Source organism: Platichthys flesus, chromosome 3, assembly GCF_949316205.1.
Source record: "Platichthys flesus chromosome 3, fPlaFle2.1, whole genome shotgun sequence".
NCBI lineage: Eukaryota > Metazoa > Chordata > Actinopteri > Pleuronectiformes > Pleuronectidae > Platichthys > Platichthys flesus.
The window spans coordinates 10,985,675-11,006,221 of NC_084947.1; the positions used below are offsets into that span (position 1 = coordinate 10,985,675).

General features: G+C 39.9%; 1 protein-coding gene across 4 annotated transcripts; it reads right to left on the minus strand.

Annotated features, from left to right (window-relative positions):
* Positions 1 to 112: 112 nt before the first annotated feature.
* LOC133942941 (G-protein coupled receptor-associated protein LMBRD2B-like) lies at positions 113 to 8,623 on the minus strand. 4 transcript variants are annotated; one of them, XM_062381840.1, is made up of 19 exons: positions 8,478 to 8,623; positions 7,222 to 7,440; positions 6,959 to 7,068; positions 5,976 to 6,074; positions 5,631 to 5,798; positions 5,303 to 5,513; positions 5,014 to 5,088; positions 4,814 to 4,906; positions 4,536 to 4,719; positions 3,629 to 3,810; positions 3,210 to 3,343; positions 2,973 to 3,078; positions 2,750 to 2,847; positions 2,292 to 2,395; positions 2,013 to 2,059; positions 1,778 to 1,886; positions 1,538 to 1,633; positions 1,264 to 1,357; positions 113 to 1,115 (listed from the first exon to the last, which is right to left on the minus strand). In XM_062381840.1, exons 2-19 carry the CDS (start codon positions 7,393 to 7,395, stop codon positions 1,052 to 1,054), a joined length of 2,148 nt encoding a protein of 715 aa, XP_062237824.1. In that variant the 5' UTR covers positions 7,396 to 7,440; positions 8,478 to 8,623; the 3' UTR covers positions 113 to 1,051. The 4 variants fall into 4 exon arrangements, with proteins under 4 accessions (XP_062237824.1, XP_062237822.1, XP_062237826.1 ...); XM_062381838.1 differs by having other exon boundaries at positions 113 to 1,118; XM_062381842.1 differs by lacking the exon at positions 1,538 to 1,633.
* Positions 8,624 to 20,547: the final 11,924 nt, after the last annotated feature.

A 20,547-nucleotide genomic window follows, 5' to 3' on the forward strand; every position in this document is an offset into this window, starting at 1 on the left:
GACAACAAAACTCTCCTTTAGTTTTGCTGATATTTTCTTCTGTTCAGCATGACCCGGACTCAAGTAAGGTTTTTCCCACGCACAGCTATAAAGGATCCTGACATCATTCACAAAATGTCCTCTTGCGTTTTATTTTTTTTCAGTCAAATACCATTTAAGTTAACTTCAACTTTGAAAAAAAAAACTCTTTCTAGTCGTTGCTTGAAAACCAGTATTTTCAGTGTAGGTATACTTTCACACAATTTTCTTCTTTTTTTTCAGCCAACAGTAACCGTACTTAAAGTGCACACATTTTAGGTCATTTATAATCCAACAGAGGACAAAGGTAATTGGCAATTTTTTTTTTTTAAATATGATCCTCAACATAAAGTCCATGAACACAAAACTTTGAAAATGAATAACACGTTTTGGGTTCTGAATTATATCTGCCAGCCGGCATGGACCCCTCTGTTAGGAGTGTGCATGTTCTTCCTGTGGTTGAGGGGGTTACCTCCAGGTGCTCAGGCTTCATCCCACAATCCCACTCGTCTAAATTGCCTGTAGGTGTGACTGTGAGTGGGAATTGTCCTTTCTCTCAGGATCGGTCCTGGGATGGACCCATCCAGTGTGAACAGCATCTCTTCCCCCAAAGTCCGTTGGGTTTGGCTGCAGTTTCCCCTTTGACCCACAGATAAGCAATGTAGAAAAGGAATGGATGGACGAATCTTATCCATCCATTTGTCTGCTTATGAAACAAATCTCTTCAAAAGTTAATATCAAAAAGGTTTGGCTGTGCACAAATAGGTTAAAGCTTTAGTTGAGGAATATTCCTGTACACGTATTCATCTCTTCAACCAGTTATAAACTCCAGATATGAAATCCTCTCAGGGTTTTTACTGTGATCTGTTACTTCATAATACCATCATGTCCCAGATATATTCGTGTCCTCCATTTTTCCTGAGATAAAATCCTTTACATGTAGACTTTCTTCAGGAAAAAAAAACAATCTGTCGTTGTTTTGTTCAGCAGGTGCTACTTTTTAACTTTTCCTTAAGGTCCTCAGTACACATCGTCAAACTTCGTCGAAGATGTTCATCCGGGAAGATGACAGAGACTGGTAACGTCCTCCTGTAGATCTACTAAGTCAAACACACAGAGGCAGAGTATTGACAGAGATGTCATGTTCTACATCATATGATTTAGCTCAGTAGGATATATATTATTATTATTATTCAGTCTCTATCCAACATTAAAGAAGTTGACGTTATTTAGTGAAAACGATACCTTCTGCTTGGGGAATCTTCATCACTGGAGTGGTCCAGCAGTAAACCTCTCTGCTGCTCCGCCGTCTCCTCATCTCTTCTGTTGAAGGTGGAATCTGAGAAAGACAAAGAGTTATACATTTACTGTAAACCTGGTCTTATTCATCCAAAATATGAAATTGAATTATGACAAAGAGATGAGAGTTGTGAAACGACACAATATTTTTGTTGGACAAAATAGATGTGGTTTAATTACATTTGAGTGACTTTTAACTTTAACTTTAAAAGTAACCCACCCTGACAGAGTGTGACACCTTCATCGTTGTTTTGTGGGCGGGGAGCCTTTTGGCTAAAACGACAGATGTTTGGTTTTCCACACAGGGATGTAGAGTCTAAGGGTCAACAGTCCATAAACAATCTCAGGAAAAATGCATAAAGCCGTCCAGCCAGACCACGTTTAAAATCAGTTTCAGTGGCTGTGAGTAACACAATTATAATTTTATTACATAATTACGGTGCTTTTTGTGAAACCCTACCACTTTTCTTGATCTCAGTCACAGGGCTGTTCTGGTTGTCCTCTAAATCACTGTAACCAGCTCTGCTCCGCCCAGTGGTCCCCTGGGCTCCATATTGCTCCCTCCAGGTCTGAAACACAAAACGGGTCGTAAATACCTGGACCCACTTAACACAAACCGGTTGAACCAGATCAGAGATCTCGGCTTCTGGGGAAGTCACAAGAGAAAATCTTTGAGAGAATAAAATATTCCTCACCCGTCTTCGATTTTCTCCATCTTCAGCTTTCTGTCTTTTCCTTCTCTCTACAAAAGGACATATCGTTGATCATCAAAAGCATGTGGACTTCTTTTAATTTCAATTGTTGATTATTGCCATCAGCAACTTAATGTGAACTGAGGCTTAATAAATAAATGTACAATATTAGTGTACGTCAAAAAGAGTGGACAACAAAATTTTGCATCAAAAGTAAATAAAAGAGTTAACTGATGATCCAAAGTCGAAGAGACAGAAATAGGGATTTCTCATAAAAAGTACCTCTTCTGATGAGTTCCTTGCCTTCATCCACGAGGTCTGAGGTCAAGTCATTGTCAGTAATGTACTGATGGAAGCCCAGGAGGTTCAAACAGCGAGAGCCCAGGCTAAAAACCCAACCAAACACAGACAGTTTTAAAACCCATGTATTTATGTGCAGACTTCCTGTACACCACTGATCTGATACATGTGTATAATCCTACACCACATATTTTCAATTATGTAAAAAAAAGCATTACTGCCCATACTGTGTAATAAGATAATTTTATCGATTAGATAAAAACTTATTGGTATTTGTGTTTTTACCATTTTATGTTACTTGTCATATCCAGTGATCCGAAATACAATTTCAATTTTATGTATTGATTATGATCTTGTAAACATATGACAAAAACCTACAGTGTATTTTGTTATTAGATTGAAGAAGAAATAGTGTTAGTTGTTTGGGGCTATTGGCCTACTTGTAAAAAGATGCAAAGCACAGCAGCAAGACCAGCATGGGATAATAGATGTAGAACCCATCCGATATGAAGGAGAGCAGGCGCATAGAGCCCATGATCTGGAAGAAGGAAAGAAAAAGACACATTGCACTTCTAGATAAGCTTTTTGCAACGATATCCTAATATGATTTCCCATGATGCTCTTATTTGTTTATATGTGCATTAACACTTGTGTGTAACCCACAGAAGTGTAGGAAGTCTGTATTCTGTCCTGATGCGAGATGGCAGAGTCCATGTGAATCAGGCCCAGAAAGTTGAGGCACAAAGGAGGAGTGAGACGACAAAACAACCTGAGCCGAGAAAATACAAAGCACAAACTTAATAATAATTCAGGGCAACACTTTTCATTTATATAAATTCAAAGAAAAAACAGAAGACGTACAGACATACGTAATTTATACGGACTTTATGAGGTACATACATGCCACTAAACTGCAGACTGTAGGCGTCGGTCTGGTGATGTGGCACCAGGATATAGTAGTTGAAAAATCGGATCCTGAACACGGTGGAGTAGACGCACACACACAGGAAGAAGATGGTGATGAAGCACGCCATCTGGTGAGCAGAAACAAAACAACAGGTTGAGAGAGGACAGTGCTTAAATTCAGTAATTATATTAAAACTGGGCATATTGTGCGAAGTATTGATTTTGTATTCACAGCAAATCTCCATTAGTTATTAGCAATAAAATGATTATATTATATGTGTTTATAAAGTCAAGGATTCATAAAAATTCTCCAGTTAAGAAAAGAAAGTGTTGACAGGTTAAATGAAGAATATGTTGGTTTGACCTGTAATGTTTCCATGTGTTTCACTGCCCCTCACCAGGCACATGCTTACCTCAATGTAAATGTAGTTGTATTGTTTTTCAGCCATCTGAATAAAGATGGCGAAGAGAGAGAGGACGGGGCTTGTGCTGAAGAAGGTGCACTCGGACCAGACCACTGCTGCAGAGAGGAGGCACAGGAGCACAGCCAGCAGCCTGTAGACACCCTTTCTCAAAACACACTCCCAGTACCACTCTGAGGAGGAGGAGGACAACACACACATACATGTGTATTAATACATCTCCGGAGTAGTGTTACACATGTTTCTTAAAATAGGCTCCATAGATAGATTCAGAGAAACGAATAAACAAAACGGTTTGTAAATTTTTATTGCGCCACACTCTTATACTCTATCCTCTAAAGGAATCAGGTTCCCACAGATGCGTGCACCTAAAAAGCTCTAATGACTTCCAAAAAAAAAAAATACAAACTGATCTTGGGTTTAACATGCTGCTCGGGTTTGGTTTCAGATCGGTTAGTTTTCTCTCAGAAAATTACCTCCCGAGCCGCTCTCTATTTCTAATACAGCTTATCAGTAATAGTTTATCAGAGGAATTTTTGGGATTATGTCTTTGCAAAGCCATTATTGAGCTAGAACGTAAGTCATACGTACAAAATATATGCAGGTGTGGACAAAATAATATATATGAAATTTGTTTATCTCAAAAACTAGCTGTTGATTGTAGATGGAGCTTGGACATAGGCAGCTTGAATTTGAAGTTTGCTGTGGCTGGTTGGAAAAAGCATTCGATTTATACTGATCATAGATGATACCTTTCCATTCTAACAGGAAGTGAAGGGAATTCATTACATTAATAATTTTTAAATGGCCAGAATGACAAACTACTACTCGTCGTGTCTCAGAGAATAGGGATCAAAGGGGTCAAATTCCATTGGACGTGGCTTTTGCCTGAACTCACCCACAGTGGGCGTGTAGATGAACCTGCGGATCCAGCTGTGGCCGTGCGCTGATGGGAAGCTGTGCACAAAGTGTCGCACCGGGCTGCTCTGGCTTTTAGCCACATCCTCCAGGTAAAGCGCCTGGTCTAACAAGATGGACCACTGGACCCGAGTCTGAGAGTGTCTCTGCACTGCAGTGATAACCTGAAAAACACACATTCGGAAGGCACCATGCGTTTTTAACACATCAGCAATAATTCTCTGACAAGGACAGTGAGAGGATAAAATAACCAATTACCTTTTTATGAAGACTAATCAGTGCTCTTTTGGTGGGAGGGTCACCAGAGTTTTCCACGGTTATCCCCATCTCCTCTTGGTACTCAGGGGGACACTGAAATGAGATGACACACACAGCTTCACTGTAAAAAGTGCGGCGTCTAATTTTAGATATTCTAATAAAATGGAAATGGCCTCGAAAGAGGAATGGAATGGACTCACCTTTGTCAAAATAGTGTCCACACACTTCCTGAGAGAGTGATTGTACCTGACAGCTGCATGGACAACTGCCACCTCCTAAAAATATAAAACTTGTTTGTACTTGTTGGGGTAAAAATAAAAGCATGTGATATGTTCATTTTATTATTAAAATCTGTGTTTTCTATAATATTATGGGAACGACATTTTAACACCTGTTCTTTAAAGGAGACTTCTGGTATTTTAAAACCTGGGCCCAGTTAGAAGCCCTACGGATAATTTTCAAAGAACTGAATGGTTGATAAAATCTCACCCTCATAACGTCTTCTAGGTTCTCCTCAGCTTCTGCCTTCTCAGTCACCATTTTTGCTGCTTTGAAGTAAGTCTTGGCCTGCAGGTAACCATGGGAAGATGAAAGCCAATAAGAACGCGGGATCTCCACCAGGCCGTAGCCTAGCAACAGCACCAGAAGGAAGAGACCCCACGTGTTGGCAGCTGTGATACCGATGGTCTGGAGGTCCGCCCTGCACAAGGTTTACAAAGACACATCCTCAATACACTTAAATACCAGCTTACAAACTTTAAGTTTCAAATGTAGGAGCCAATAGGCTGTGTTATAGTTTAAAGTTCCCTTCATGTACCAGGTGAGTTTCCACTGAGGGTGAGCAGCCGCGTAGATGAGCAGAGAGATGAAGATCAGGAGGTAGGTGCCATAATAGACTGCATTTTCAATTAGAGCTGTTTTTATCTTCCCAACTCTGGAGAACGCTCCAGACCGAGCATAAGACTGCATGAAGGGCAACAGCAGCCTGTGCAGTCAGGAGACACACACATCACACACACACACACACAGGGAAAGAGAGATACAGAGAAGTAAGGGGTCAGTATATCAGTTCCTAACTGTCTATAAAATAAAAGGTGGGAAATATATAAAGTTGAAGAAAGTCAAGTGTGTGAGTGTGTGTGTGTGTGTGTGTTAGGCTCACCAAGTCAGACACTGAGAAGTCCAGTACACAACTCTCCAAAACACTGGTAGGACACCATCTGGAATATAACTCCAAGGCTCTTCACACACCTTTGGTACACTGTAACACACACGCATACACATACACACACACACACACACACACACACATACACACAGATGCGTGTGCACGTTACATTACACGGGTCTATAAAGCAGATATAAAGTAGTTTTAAGCAGATTAGGCATAAGCACGGCCCAGCCAACTTCCGTACTACAAGACATTGAACTTTGACGTGTAACAATACAAATATTTTATGCAGTGCAATCATGTTAAATTGTGACGCAAACTAAACTGTCACTTAGGAGCTTTCAGTTTACAAAAACAAATGTTTTTCTTCAGCATACAGAGCTTCTAAAAGTGAAACTGTTTATGAAAAAAGGTGTTGCACATTTTCATAAATGTTGACCTTTAAGTCAACACTGTAAAACTTAGAGATATGTCCATAAATCAAGTTTGAAAATAAAACTGAAACTGTTCCATGGCCACAATCTGCTGCAGAAGGATATGACTGAACAACCAACAATAGTCAAATGAAGCAGAGCAGGCCACATTATCACTCAGAAAAACATTTTGCATGTGAAACACTAAAGATGATCACTAACACTGGTAACAGCTACTGACAGTATCAGGTCATTGGTAAGATAAAAAAAAAAACTACAAAACGGTACATGCACGTGGAGTATAATGCAAAAGCTATGCTGAGAATAAACGCCTATGGTGATTGTGATTCTATAAGATATATAGTTTCTGTAGTTTCAAGCAACTAAACATATTGAAAAACTCATCAGTAGAACTATGAGTATATGTAGTTTAGTTAGAAATGTCAAATGATACGATGAGTATGATGTTGGATGGCCTTGGAAAACTATCTACAAAAATACCTTGGCCTTAAAACGAGTACCAGTACCAGGACTCCAGCAAATAGAACATGTCTTATTTACCTTACAGATGGATAAAGAGAGGAGCCGTCCTCAGTCAGATTGGTTTGTTTTGCTTGAGGCACAACGGTTGGGTGGTTTGACTTGTCAAGAACACACTGCCTGTAGATGGTCTGAAGACAGGAGTGGAGTTTTCACAGTAAGGTAAACAGACTCAAGAGGAAGTGGGTGAGACACTAAAAGCAAGAGCAGCGTATTTAAAACACACAGCTAAGCACGTTGTTCTCAAAAAGAAGACGCATTAAAAAACCAAGCCATAGTCGTACCGTGCTGACATCGAGAGGCAGGATGAAGACGATGAGGAAGCAGAGGTACCAGGCGAGCAGAGTCCCGAACAGCACCATCCGCTGCTGCTTCTGCAAGTCTCCATATCGCTGGAGGAGGTACAGGGCCAGGAAGAAGACCACTACGACCACCACGGCCAGTGCGGCACCACCCATAGTGATGAATGGACATACAGGCGTCAGGAGCTCATGGTGACGGACCTGAGGAGGAGGGGGCGAGAGACACAGAGGGACAGATAAACAGAGAGTGAGAGAGAGCAGCCCATTAGACAAACAGATTGGATATCAGCACTTATCTGCTGGATAACTGGGATAAACCATCTGACCTGCACACTCTGGCAACACATGACATTATACAGACGTGAGGTAAGGAGGGGAGGAGAGAGCAGGAGGAAAGGAACAGGGACCAGGGTGGAGAGAGGAAAGAAGTGAATAGTAAAAAAAACTAGGAAAGAAAGGGGCAGGTGAAGAGCAAACACTTATTTCACGATAAAACATGTTTGCATGTGGTATTTTTTTACTATTCCATTCATTTCTATACAACACAATAAACGATTCAAAAGTAAACTAGCCTATAACTTCACATCAGATTTGATGCTTGTGATGAGTGAGTTTGAAGAGACACTGGATTTTGAGAGGTAAATAAATGAAAATAAATAAACAAACTTTATTTTCTTTCAGGCGCGTTATTTGGAAGATGATTCTTGTAACTCTTACTTTTAAGTCATTGATGAAGACTTCCCAGTTAGCCAATGTCTTTTATTAAACCAAACAATTACTAATTTGCTACACAGCACTGTTACTTTCACGTCTTTATTTGATATAAAATGTATGTTTTTATTCTCTGTCTTTTTTCCTTTTCTTTCTAAATGCTTCTTTTTGTATCGTCTCATGTTGTTTCATAATTTGTGATGGTGCCTTTGTGTAAAACACGTTGAACCGCCTTGTTGTTAACAGGTGAATTACAAATAAACGTGCTGTGTTGACACAGTCAAATCTAAACTGTCAGATTAGTTCTAACAACCAATTCAAATGTTTTTTTTTAACCTGCTTCTAATCCTTTTTGCCTTGTTGACCAGTTCATGATGTTTGATCACAGATGGCGATATTCAACAACCGACTCATGATCGATATCGAGCATTTGTTGTTTACACCACACTGAGCTCTCGCAATGTTGACCACCGATCCTGGGTCTGGTTAATATAGTATGATTCTAAAGGAGAAGCAGGGATTCTTACCTGGTGAGGCTCCTCTGTCAGTCGGACGCGTGGGTCCTGATAAACCGTATGAAGTCACAGCGTAATCGCTCCGACCAATGTACACAACCTTTGAATCATTTTTGCGTAACGAGCGTACAACATGTTCACTTCTGGCGCCGCACGGAATCCTGGGAATTGCAGGCGTCCCGACAGGAAGCTGGGATCCTCACCGGCAAACAGATGCAGTTCCACAATAAAATGAATGAATAAATACTCTTAAATAAATAAATACATTTGTGTAAATATAACCTGAACCTACATTATATATCATTATTATTAATATTATGGTTAGTAGTAGTAGTAGTAGTATTTCATTCCATTGTGTATATATGTTACTTATTTATTACTTCTACTGTTTATATATATATATATATATAAATATATATATATATATATATATATATATATATATATATATATATATATATATATGCAGTATATAGTAGAAGTAATAGATAACAAAAGATAGGTAATAAATAAGTATATATATGGATAGGGTGAATCTAGGTAGTCCGGACATGATGATGTGGGACACCTACGCTTCAGTCTGTTCATTTCCTGTTCCAGCAAAATCTTGTAAACATAAATTAGCATGGACGTCATGTGACTGAAATCACATGACTTGATGGGGATGATGTCACCGAAAGGGGCGGGGCTAATGCAAATCAGAAATCATATATTAAAGTTCTGGATGTGGGAAATAAACTTGAAGGGACTTTCTGAAGTTTAAAAGAAGATGCAGCATATGATCTGCAGTTTTCAGTCGTGAGTCGATGGTAGATACAGTCTGTCCCTGGCTGTTTAAACTGTCAGTTAACTAACACATAATCTGTTTGCTTGGTCAGAGATGATGATCCAAAAAGCACAGAAGAGACTGTCCTGTGTTCTGCAGCTATTGGTTTCACCAAAAAGGTCGAGAAGACCCTGGGCTGATCGATGTTGATGAGTCACTGACCTGCAAGGACTGTTTGTTCCCTGATGCGCCCCAATAGAATGGTGAATAACTAAATCATTATCTTTTATGTTATTTTTGCTTGCTGCTGGGAATTAAATTGTAATAGATTTTTTTTTATTGGTTTCATAGTTTCTCTATTAATGAAAAAAATATTCATTTTATACAGTATGTCAATATGAATTAATGACATTTATATCAAAACAATACTTTTTTCAGCTGATTGAGCTTGGCATGTATGAAGCAGAATGATTTAGTCTTTAAAACAGATATTGGAACATAAGAAGTCAAACAACAAAACATTTCCCAGATTATTCGAATTCACCCTATGTTTAGTCATAAAAAACTTACCATAGTCTGGTGTCAACCTTTTCTATAACATGTCATATCCATAAGATATTCATTGAGAAACTATTGCAAACACGGCAAATTTTATTTAAAGTCAGGACAGTGCACGTATTGTCATAAGGGTTTCTAATATATAATGGCTGATACACTTTTTTTTTAAAGAGAAGCATACATATAGGGGCTGTTCTATTGTACCTTAATTTTAATATATGTATGAAAGTCATTCATGCTGATGAAATCATCATCAACAGCCTTTGTCCATATTTTTTATCATATTGGGACAATTTATTTAACAGTTTCCAGCCTCAATCAGACATTAAATCGAAACCTTACAAAATCATGCAGAGAGTTTCTAAGATGTGCAGTATGAATGTTTGTTATTCTAAAGCAGATTTTCTCACACCCACGCAGAATAAGCCCAGTGTTTCAACTTCAAAATGACTATTTAATCCAATATAGTTCAAGTAGAATTCATTTAGTTGACGGTGGACAAAAAAAATATCAATCTTGATGTTTGATGTATGAGACCCATGGTGTGTACACAGTCTTGAAGATTTCAGGTCTGGTAACGTGAGATCTATATATTCATTTCAAAAGTAAATAAAATAAAATCATAAAATTGGTCACTCATTGAGAATTTTTTCAAAATCACTTTTCTAGCCTTTCTTTTCTCGTTTCACAATTTGACGTAAAATGATGGTCCGTTACGTTTACGGTCAGCACATAACATGTTCAACATAACAATATATGCTACGGTTCAAACTAAAAATAAATAACATAGCACAGCAATCCGACATTTCCCTATAACGAAAACAAAAAGGAGTTGGTATATGATGCTAGTGCTCTCGCCCTTCGTAGTATTCTCAAATGTCCATAAAGCCAATTTGAAACAACCAAGAGAACAATTTGCACCCTATGAAATGCACTGGTTTTGATGGCGAGCTTTGCATTTACCTCGTGTCTAAATTCTTGCCAAGCAGCAAAGTCGAACAGTGCTTGAGCAGAAAAAAATAAGAACATAGATGAATACAATATGTTCGGTCCGTATCAGTTTTGGAGGAACATCCACACATAGGGGTCATCAGCAAACAGCGGGCCCAGCAGGTTGACGCACACAGCTCGGTGTTCCAGTAAGAAATCCGTCTGACTCAGCAGATCCAGGCACAGCTTCTCCACAAGATTCAGACAAATGGACCAGTGTTCAGCTCCTCTGCACAGACCAAGTGTGTCCTTCCAGGCTGAGTCAAACACGTCCACAGACTCTGGCCAGTCCTCCAGAAAATGGTCCATAAACTCCATCCTTATTTTTCCTACCATCTATATGCCAGAGGGAGTTGTCCGATGTGGCTGTGTGGGTCAATTTGCAGTCCTTAGATGTACAGGTCACTTTACTCCTCTTTCTCCCTTTGCCTCCATCTTGTTTCTGCAGATTAAACCTGGCAGCATGTGCAGGTGATTAGTGTCCATCTGTCAGCCGACATTCTCACCTTAACACCCTCCACCCATCTCTCTTGGTTAATGTCAAGGCCATGTGACCATTCAGGTTCTAATTATGTCATCAGTTCTCTTATTGATAAACCCGTGTGAGGGATATTTATTCCATTATTTATTCTGCTTTATAAAAAATGGAATATTTTTTTGTAATCAGTAACACTAACAAGAGACTCTACACTCAGCAAACACAGAGATTTACCAGGAAACAGACTTGGCCTGTTTTTTTTTTGTTGACTGTGGTAGGAAATTTGAAAAACACTCATTCAGTCTTTTTTCCCAAGAAATGATTAATGTGCAAAGACAAGAATCTGTTGATAAATCTTTTAGTCACAGAAAATAGTCCTTTCTGCCCAGTTTTCAAAAAGGGTGTCATATTTTAATCTATCTGATCTTCTAACACATGTTATTATCCTGATTAGGTCATTAAATAGTTCAGCATAAACAAGCAATGACTGTTTTTGTCCGCTTCAATCAAAGTTTGAGACAGCAAATGGAAAATAATTGCATCCGTAATGAGTGTTTTTATAAATATGGACCAAAAAATGTGATTAAAAAAAAAACAAGCTGCTTTACAAACCAGACAATAATTGAAGAATAGTTTGACATTTTGGGGAATGTGCTTATTTGCTTTCCCTGCTGAGGGTAAGATGAGAAGATCGATGCCGCTCCGAAATCTGCACGGTGAATATGACACTCATTCAGTAGTGAGTTAGCTTTTCTTAGCTTAGGCAAGCATAACATAAAGACTATCAAATTATCAAATCGTCTGTGAGGAAAATCAATTATTACAGTGAAAACTGTTTTGTTTATATATCAGTGTGGAGTTACTACCACTAGATGGGGCTAATGAGTTTATCCTGAAGCCTCTGCAGAATTACAATTTCTCAGCAATGAATCTAAGAAATAAATTAATGTTAATCAGTCATTTAAACAATGAACCGTGGAAATGTAAAAAAAATTAAGTATGACATTTATTTTTTTATTTTATCTACACTCCTGATCAAAATCTTAAGACCAGTTAAAAAATTGCATGAATTTGCATTTTGCACTGTTGAATCTTAGGAAGGTTCTAAGTAGAGTTTCAAAATGCAAAAAGAAGAAATTGGAACAAGAGCCCAAAAGTTGTGAGCAGGCAATTTATTGAAAACAACAATTTAACTGAAGTAGGCTGTTCATCAGCTGATCAAAAGTTTAAGAGAAATTAAAGTGTCAAAAACTGACTCAGTAATGAGTAGCTCCACCATTATTGTTGATCACTTCAAATTCGTTTTGGCATGCTTGATGCAAGTGTTTCCAAAAGGCTAGTGCGAATGTTGCGCCAAGTGGTGAAGATGGCTTCACGAAGGGCATCCACTGTCTGGAACTGAAGTCCATTTTTGTAAACTTCCCTTGCCATCCATCCCCAAATGTTCTCAATTGGATTAAGATCAGGGGAACACGCAGGATGGTCCAAAAGAGTGGTGTTATTCTCCTGGAAAAAAGTCTTGGTCAGACGGGCATTGCGAATTGGAGCGTTGTCCTGCTGAAAAACCCAGTCGTTACCACACAGACGAGGGCCCTCAGTCATGAGGGATGCCCGCTGCAACATCTCAACATAGCCAGCTGCTGTTTGACGCCCCTGCACAACCTGGAGCTCCATTGTTCCACTGAAGGAAAAAGCACCCCAGATCATGATGGCGCCCCCTCCACTGTGCCGCGTAGAAAACATCTCAGGTGGCGTCTCCTTGTCATGCCAGTAACGTTGGAAGCCATCAGGACCATCAAGGTTAAATTTTCATAGAATAAAACTTTCATCCACCTTTGAATGTCCCATGTTTGGTGCTCCCTTGCAAAGTCTAAACGGGCAATTTTGTGGCGTTGAAGGAGACGTGGACTTTGAAGACGTTTCTTGTTTTTGAAGCCCTTCCTTCGCAGATGCCGTCTGATGGTTATTGGGCTGCAGTCAGCACCAGTAATGGCCTTAATTTGGGACGAGGACGGACAGCCATTCGGATCCTCCGGCTCAGCACCGGTGAGATTTTTTTGGGTCTACAACTTGATTTTTATGTTCCATAACCCTGTGGATCTTTTAAGAAATGCAAAATGACTGTCTTACTGCGTCCAACCTCAGCAGCGATGGCACGTTGTGAGAGGCCTTGTTTATGCAGTTCAACAATCCTACCATGTTCAAAGACAGTGAGCTTTTTTGGCTTTGCCATCAAGAGATCTTCACAGTGTGATTACTTGACAGGAATTGACATGGAATCCACATTTTTGCACAGATTTTGGCTTTTAAAGGCTGTGGTCTTAAACTTTTGATCAGCTGATGAACAGCCTACTTCAGTTAATTGTTGTTTTCAATAAATTGCCTGCTCACAACTTTTGGGCTCTTATTCCCATTTCTTCTTTTTGCATTTTGAAACTCTACTTAGAACCTTCCTAAGATTCAACAGTGCAAAATGCAAATTCATGCAATTTTTTAACTGGTCTTAAGATTTTGATCAGGAGTGTATATCAATACGGCAGGTTTGTTTTTCTTTTCTTCCAACAAACTTGATATCTAACAACAAAGTGCATAAACATGCCATTATTTTACTCAGGATATAAATAGAACACCTTGCTGTCGTGGTTCTAAACGCACGTCGCCCATTTGAGCTAAACATTAATTATACTAAGCTGAACGTCATGTTATATATGTGCTGCCTGTTCAGACCTGGAGACTGAGACTGAACCTGGGCTGTGATAAAGTGAGATAACAGCTGTCTTCCCTTTCCTCATTATTCTATTGTTATTACTCACTTTAATCTTTTAGTTATAGAGAAATTGTCCTTTCTGCCCAGTTTTCAAAAAGGGTGTCATATTTTAATCTTCGTGATCTTCTAACACAAACACGGTCAGGTTTCAGTCACTCCCCTTGGCACCATGAGGCCCAGTTTATTTGGGAAACTCAACCCTTGAACTGAACCCTTGTGTTCTCTGAAATGAATTATCCTCTAAGGTTATGCAATCGCTGTAATTTTTTTTAATCTCCATATAGCACCATTGACATGCATTTCCTGACAACCAGTCAATGTGCTAAGTGTACACAGTTGCTGCCTGATTAGGAGCAGGACTGTTAGTGCAATAGATAGAGTGTTGACCCGGCTGAGGAACTGTAAAGATAATATCTTTAAACAACAAGCAGGGCTGGGACACAATCTTTAGTTTTAATGTTATAATCTCGAATAAGGTGACATTGATTCAGAGATGCATTTTATTGAGGTTTAATTAACACATCAGCAACATTTTTGTGTTACATTATGACAATAAATATGAAAACAATTTAACAAGAAAAATGTATTATTATGTCTTATTATGTACTATGTCACAAGGAAATTTGATCAAGTGTATGTAAAAAAATGTATGTATAGTACAAATGTTTTCACCATATTATCAAAACGTCTTCACAGTGTATTTAATGCTCTTCTCCAAATAATTCTGTGTTTTCTATATTGTTTATTTTGTGTCTGTTCCTTGTTTGCGTGAACGGGAAGTTTGTTTTCCTGTGTGTTAAAGCTGAGTCTGCTTCTTTTACAGAGTTTCTAGACTCCCCTCTGTCTCCTCGGCTGTCTTCACTTGCTCATCTTGCTCCTCAGAGTTCAGCACTTATCCATGTGTCAAGCTTCTCCCTTGTACCCTCCTCACTTCCCTGTACTCCCATCACTACCACAGCCACACGACAAACCACTGGGACCACGTCCAGTGTGGCCTCATTGAGATCAGTGAGAAGTGATGTGTGAGCAGCCTTTGCTCCCATCGTGCCGATGCTACGAGCGCGCTGAGACCCCTGAGTTTGGAGTCTGCAACATTTGATCCATGGGAAACCTTTATGCACAATGATGCCAGCGAACAATGTGGCCTCAGTTCTGTGTGTCCCAAGAGGGCCACTGTAGACTACAGATCTTATAACCTGTCCTGGATACATCCCCCCCTGGGATTGGACCACTCCCATCTGAAACAACTGGCCCACTAGAGGAGCCTGGGTCAGCTACAGTTACACAGCCTCCGTGGTGCTGATATTGAGGGAATGGCCTGTGTGTGTTTGTGTATGAAATACATGTGTGCGTATGAGAGAGGGAAAGTTTGCCTGTTATATCAGCCTATAGGTCACTGATGACATCATAGCTACTGCACAAAAGCAGCTGGATGAGGCGACGAAACTGCCAAATCGGTAGTTTCATTTTTTTCAAAAAATACACTTAAATTTAAAACTTATGTAATTCGAAGAGGTGCGGCAAAAAATAAAAACAGGAAGACCACATTTTTCACCTTCTCAGCCTGATTTTCTCCACCCCACTTTGATCCTTTTAAGGACAACAACACATGTGATAGTATTAAAAGCACATTGTTAACAAGGTCATCGATGAATGAACCGATCATCCGAAAAAAAACATAAACTCATTGCTTTCCACATAACTCTGGTTTCTGTTTAGTAGAATTGAGACCAGACTTTCCACTGAAGTATTTGAGTTAGTGTGGTCTTCTTTTACCCTCTGAATCAGAGCCATACAGACATGAGTGTGGTATCAATCCTTGCAGCTAACTCTTGGCAAGTTTAGAATTGTGTCTGACAAAACCAGTGGGGAAAGACAACCTGTCCTTGTGTGAATGTGAAAACCTAATGTGAAAACATGACATTGCAGAGTGCAGCCGGACAGAGGCTTTCTGTCCACAAACGGGAGGTGAGTCACCATGACGAACAGATTTTCGTCCCCACAATGTGATTAACACAACTGCAAATATACAATAAACCAGTGGCGACGCATTTTTCACCCAGCAACCATGGTAATATGTCACATTCACCTGTTCCTCTGTTGTTTCTGTGTGTTTTATTGCAGGATTCCTGATTCTTGTTTCTCAGTTTTTTTCAATTTACAAGTTCTGCTCTTCGGCCAATCCCATCAGCTTCGCCTGCTGAGGACAAAGGAGTCAGTTGTCTGTTGTTGTTTGTTGGGATTGATGTGTGATGGAAGCCATTGGGCTCACTGCGGTGAGGGTGAGGAATGGTGAGGTCCCCATTCACGGCTTTCCAGATGAGCTGACACAGGATTTGGACGCGTCAGTAGTGGTGACACATGCACAATATGATTGAATTAATCTGTAGTATTTTCCTGAAAGCTTTCTGAAATCTTTGAGAATATGAAATCCTGTTCAGGAGAATCACAACTCAGTGGTCTGTAATCAAGCATTAAAATGTTCGCACAAGTTTCTATCAGACAAACACATGCAGATGGAAATGTGCTCTAATGATGAAGTCAGATTATGATTACAGTACCTGCATGTGTTAATTCATTCTCTCTGCATCTTTCAAATATTTGCTAGAGATTATTATCTATACTGCTGATACTTTGAGGGTGGCTGAAGTCTAACCCAGCTGACATTGGGTGAGAGGAAGGGTACAACCTGTACAGCCCATATTGCAGCAGCAAAAAAACGCAGGAAACCATTCACACCAGTCTCCATCTAACCAAACCCCAATCTGCATGTCTATGGACTGGAAACCAGAGTACCTGGAGCTATTTGTTCCTTTGAGATTGTGAGAGGAGTCAGTGAGTGTTTCTACATCTCGGTTTGTTCTGGAATGAAAGAAACATCTCACATTGACTCTCAACAACATGGCAGATGGTAGTTATGGGTATAATCACAGCTCCTGCAGCATGATGGGGAAGTTTGTTGCTGACTCCTCAGAGGACCAACCAAACAACACACCCAGTAGTAGCAGGTACATCTGTATAATATAATACAATCCAGTAAACATCAGCAGAATCAGCACTGCAGGTATTCATTGACTTATATGTTTACTATACGAGTATAAGCAAGATTATGCAAAAAACACTGGATGGATTATCACAGGATGTGGTACAATTCAGTCAGGAAAGAACCCATTCAATTTTGGTGTGGCAACGGATAAGGAGGCAGATCCATGAATTTGTTTTCATTTACTTCAACATTGTGAGTTTTTCAATATTTGCCATCTCAGAGACGCAGTTATGCGATATTAAATGTAATAATGCATTTCAGCCATTACAAGAAAAACACCCCTGTAACGCCTCTCATTGACACACACACACATGAACGGTAGTCGAGCTACTGTCCCATGAAAGACACTGGCCTCATCGTCACAATGCGGGATTTGGTGTCTTTTCCAAGAATACTTGACGACATGTGGCCACGCTGGAAAAATTACTTACCATGAAAATCAGATTCTCTTCCAGTCATATGATAATACAAGTTAAAAGATTAGAGCACGGTGGTCAAAGCAGAGTGTCTCTGAATGAATGGCGGTAGCCGAGCTTGTTTTCTACACAGTAACGTTACTCTCTGCTGTCTAGTGAATTCAATCATAATATTGTTTTTACTCAAAAAATACATCATCACGTTAAATTGAAAACAAACAATAAACTGAGCCAGTTCATTATGATAACAACAGTCTTTGAAGAGGACGGTTGGTCCAACACTAATATCCACCATCTTCTCCTTGGTGTAAATAAAATATCATAACACCAGTGCCGTGCTGGGATTTGCAGCCCTGACCAAACAACCACTGGTGATAATAGTCGGCCTGTGCACCAACAAGCCTGTGACTCAGTCTAGAGTCTGAGGTGTTGAGAGGATCTGTTCGCCGGCTCAGGGACCCGAGGGACGATCACAACAGGAGGAAGATCATGACACAACACAGATCGGGGCTCCCTGCAATTCAGACATTAATTACCTGTTTGTTCGGAGCTAATGATGGTGATACAAGAATCGGAGAGGAAACATGATACCACCAACCACTCGGAGATGTTCTTTCTTGGTCTTTCATATTTTGAACAATAGCTGCATCGGATTCGCTCTTTGATTTGCAACATCATGATCTGCAGTTTGTGCTCAGATGCTTGTTTCAGATTTAAGTTCTGGATTGAATTCCAATCGACATAAGTTTCACACCCTTATAGTTTTTGGAACAATTATTTACTTTTTAACAAGAGTACATTCTTATTTATAGTTTATTTGCACAATTTTTTTTGTTGATTCAGAGGTAAGCTGATGAAATTGAAATTGAAAGCGGAGCTGGTCTCTTGTTGGGAGAAAACTCCAGCTGTTATAGTGACTTTCACAGGCACCCGTTTGAGAGACAGCAGAGGTCAGCAGACCAGTGAGGTAATTCCTTTGATTTAAATGAATGGATGGAGTCGTTAAACTCAGTTTGTTCCTTTAGCTCAGCCACAGACCTGCCAACACTGATACTCACATACATACATTAAAACATTTGCCAAACAGCAGTATTAGCAAAGGTTCATGATGGGAATGTCATTGGTATTAGTAATGTCTTAATTACTGGAACAATGCAAACTATGTTCTCATGGTGCTGCTGAATGAAGGGCTGAGAAATCAGTTACAATGCACCCTGATGCAAATGATGTATTTCTGAATCAAATATCAACTCAATCCATTCAGTAGTCGAAAAGATATTTCCAAAACCTCATCGTTACGACAGAGGAAATGTGGAGGTTGTCATCCAAGTCAGTAGGATTCATCCTCTTGGGACTATGAACGCTGATGTCATCTCACTGATGTTTAAGATATCCCAGGCTGAACCAAAGCTGTGGACCCCCAAAAGATAGAGATCATAAATACTTCATGTGAATAAGTAGGCCAGCAGCTAAAATTATTGTGACAGTCGTCCATGTGGGAGACATCAAGGGTGGTGTTTCCAGTTCTGGGAGTTAAAGGATCTAAAATCAGGGGAAAACTAAATATCTCTGTTTCTCCATCTAGAGCTTGAGTGTGATTTGCGAGGGCAAGGATTCTGTTGTGATCAGAGTCGTAAAAATTGCTTTATTCACCGCCAACTCTAGCAGATTTAAATCACATTTAGTAACTAAAATGACACTCAGTAGAGTTCTAACTTCTTACCACCGCCAAGGCCCAACATTCCCAAGTTGCACCAAATTGCTCATTCTCATCAATACCACTCCTCTAAATACATATTTTTTTCCCCATCAAGATCCTTGATTTATTCCCTAGGAAATGAAATTCTATATGAAACGAAAACTGTTTTTGTTTCCTTTTTCTGAGCGTACTCTGTGCAGCTACCATTGATGAGCTCAGAATGCCTTCTCTTAAAAAAAATGTTGGCTTTGTTATTCTTTAAAATTCCTCCGCTTTTGACCAGTATACAAGAAACATGCCAGAGTCGGAGAGGTTATATAATTGCACTGAGGTCATTCGACGCGTTCAGCACATTATGTGTGTGTGTGTGTGTTTGCGTGCGGGCGTGCTTGTGTGCGTGATGTATGTGTGTGATGTGTGTTCGTGTGTGTGTGTAAAGGAAGGGGGGTTGTAAAATCTCTGCCAAACATGGATTCCCTTGGTATGAGTCAGAAAAAGATGCCTTCATTTCTGCATAGTCGTTTACTCTCAAACACATCCGTGCACATTTACACACACACACACTCACACACACACACACACACACACACACACACACGCACACACAAACACACACACACACAGCCACACAGCCACACATTTCCTCGACTGTGAATTCCTGGATCAGGCTGCCAAACTAAACTCCCGCCTGCTTGTGTTTGGATCATCCTTTTTATTTTCTGACTGCTCTGCCGTGTTGAAGCTTAGGCAGTCGTTATCCTGTTTTTTTAACCATCCCAGCTTATTTGCCAAAAACATCCAGACTCAGTATACACAGATTGTTTCATTCTCAGCCACGTGCACATTTGGCACTTGGGAAATATTTACTTGCTGTGTTTAGCTCGAATCACACAGGGCAGTTTTTTTTAGGAAGATGGACACGTGGACTTTGCATTGCGTGAATGTGTCATGCAGCAAAAGAGGGTAAAGTGATGTTGATGGATGAGTTATTCTGTTGGAGCGGTGCCACAATAATTGTATGAATGGCTAATCCAGCTCCATATGTTTTGATGGATGAAGGACTTTTATTTCTCCGTTGATTCACTCTCCGCAGGAATCTTCAATCCGGCTGAACTTATCAAGCGTGAAAACCCCATTTGAAAGGCCGGCCGAGGAGGACAGAAGAAAACAAGAAGGTCCTTTCTCTTTTTCCTGCTTGGAAACCTCATTATTCCTGAAGCTCCCCTCTGTCTGCAAAGCCCCCCCCCTTCCTCTTTCTCTACCTTCCTTCCTTCCTTTTTTTTTTCAAGACTCCGCCTAACCTCTCCACAAGCCCACATTGTGAACGACTTTCACTGTTTTTTTCTTTTTACTATGGCACCA

Coding starts and splice junctions, on each gene's coding strand:
- LOC133942941 (XM_062381838.1), bottom strand. CDS start 7,395: ATGGGTGGTGCCGCACTGGCCGTGGTGGTCGTAGTGGTCTTCTTCCTG. Junction 6,075..6,958: donor TCTCTTTATCCATCTGTAAG/GTAAATAAGACA, acceptor TGTGTGTTACAG/TGTACCAAAGGTGTGTGAAG. Junction 5,799..5,975: donor ACTTCTCAGTGTCTGACTTG/GTGAGCCTAACA, acceptor CTGACTGCACAG/GCTGCTGTTGCCCTTCATGC.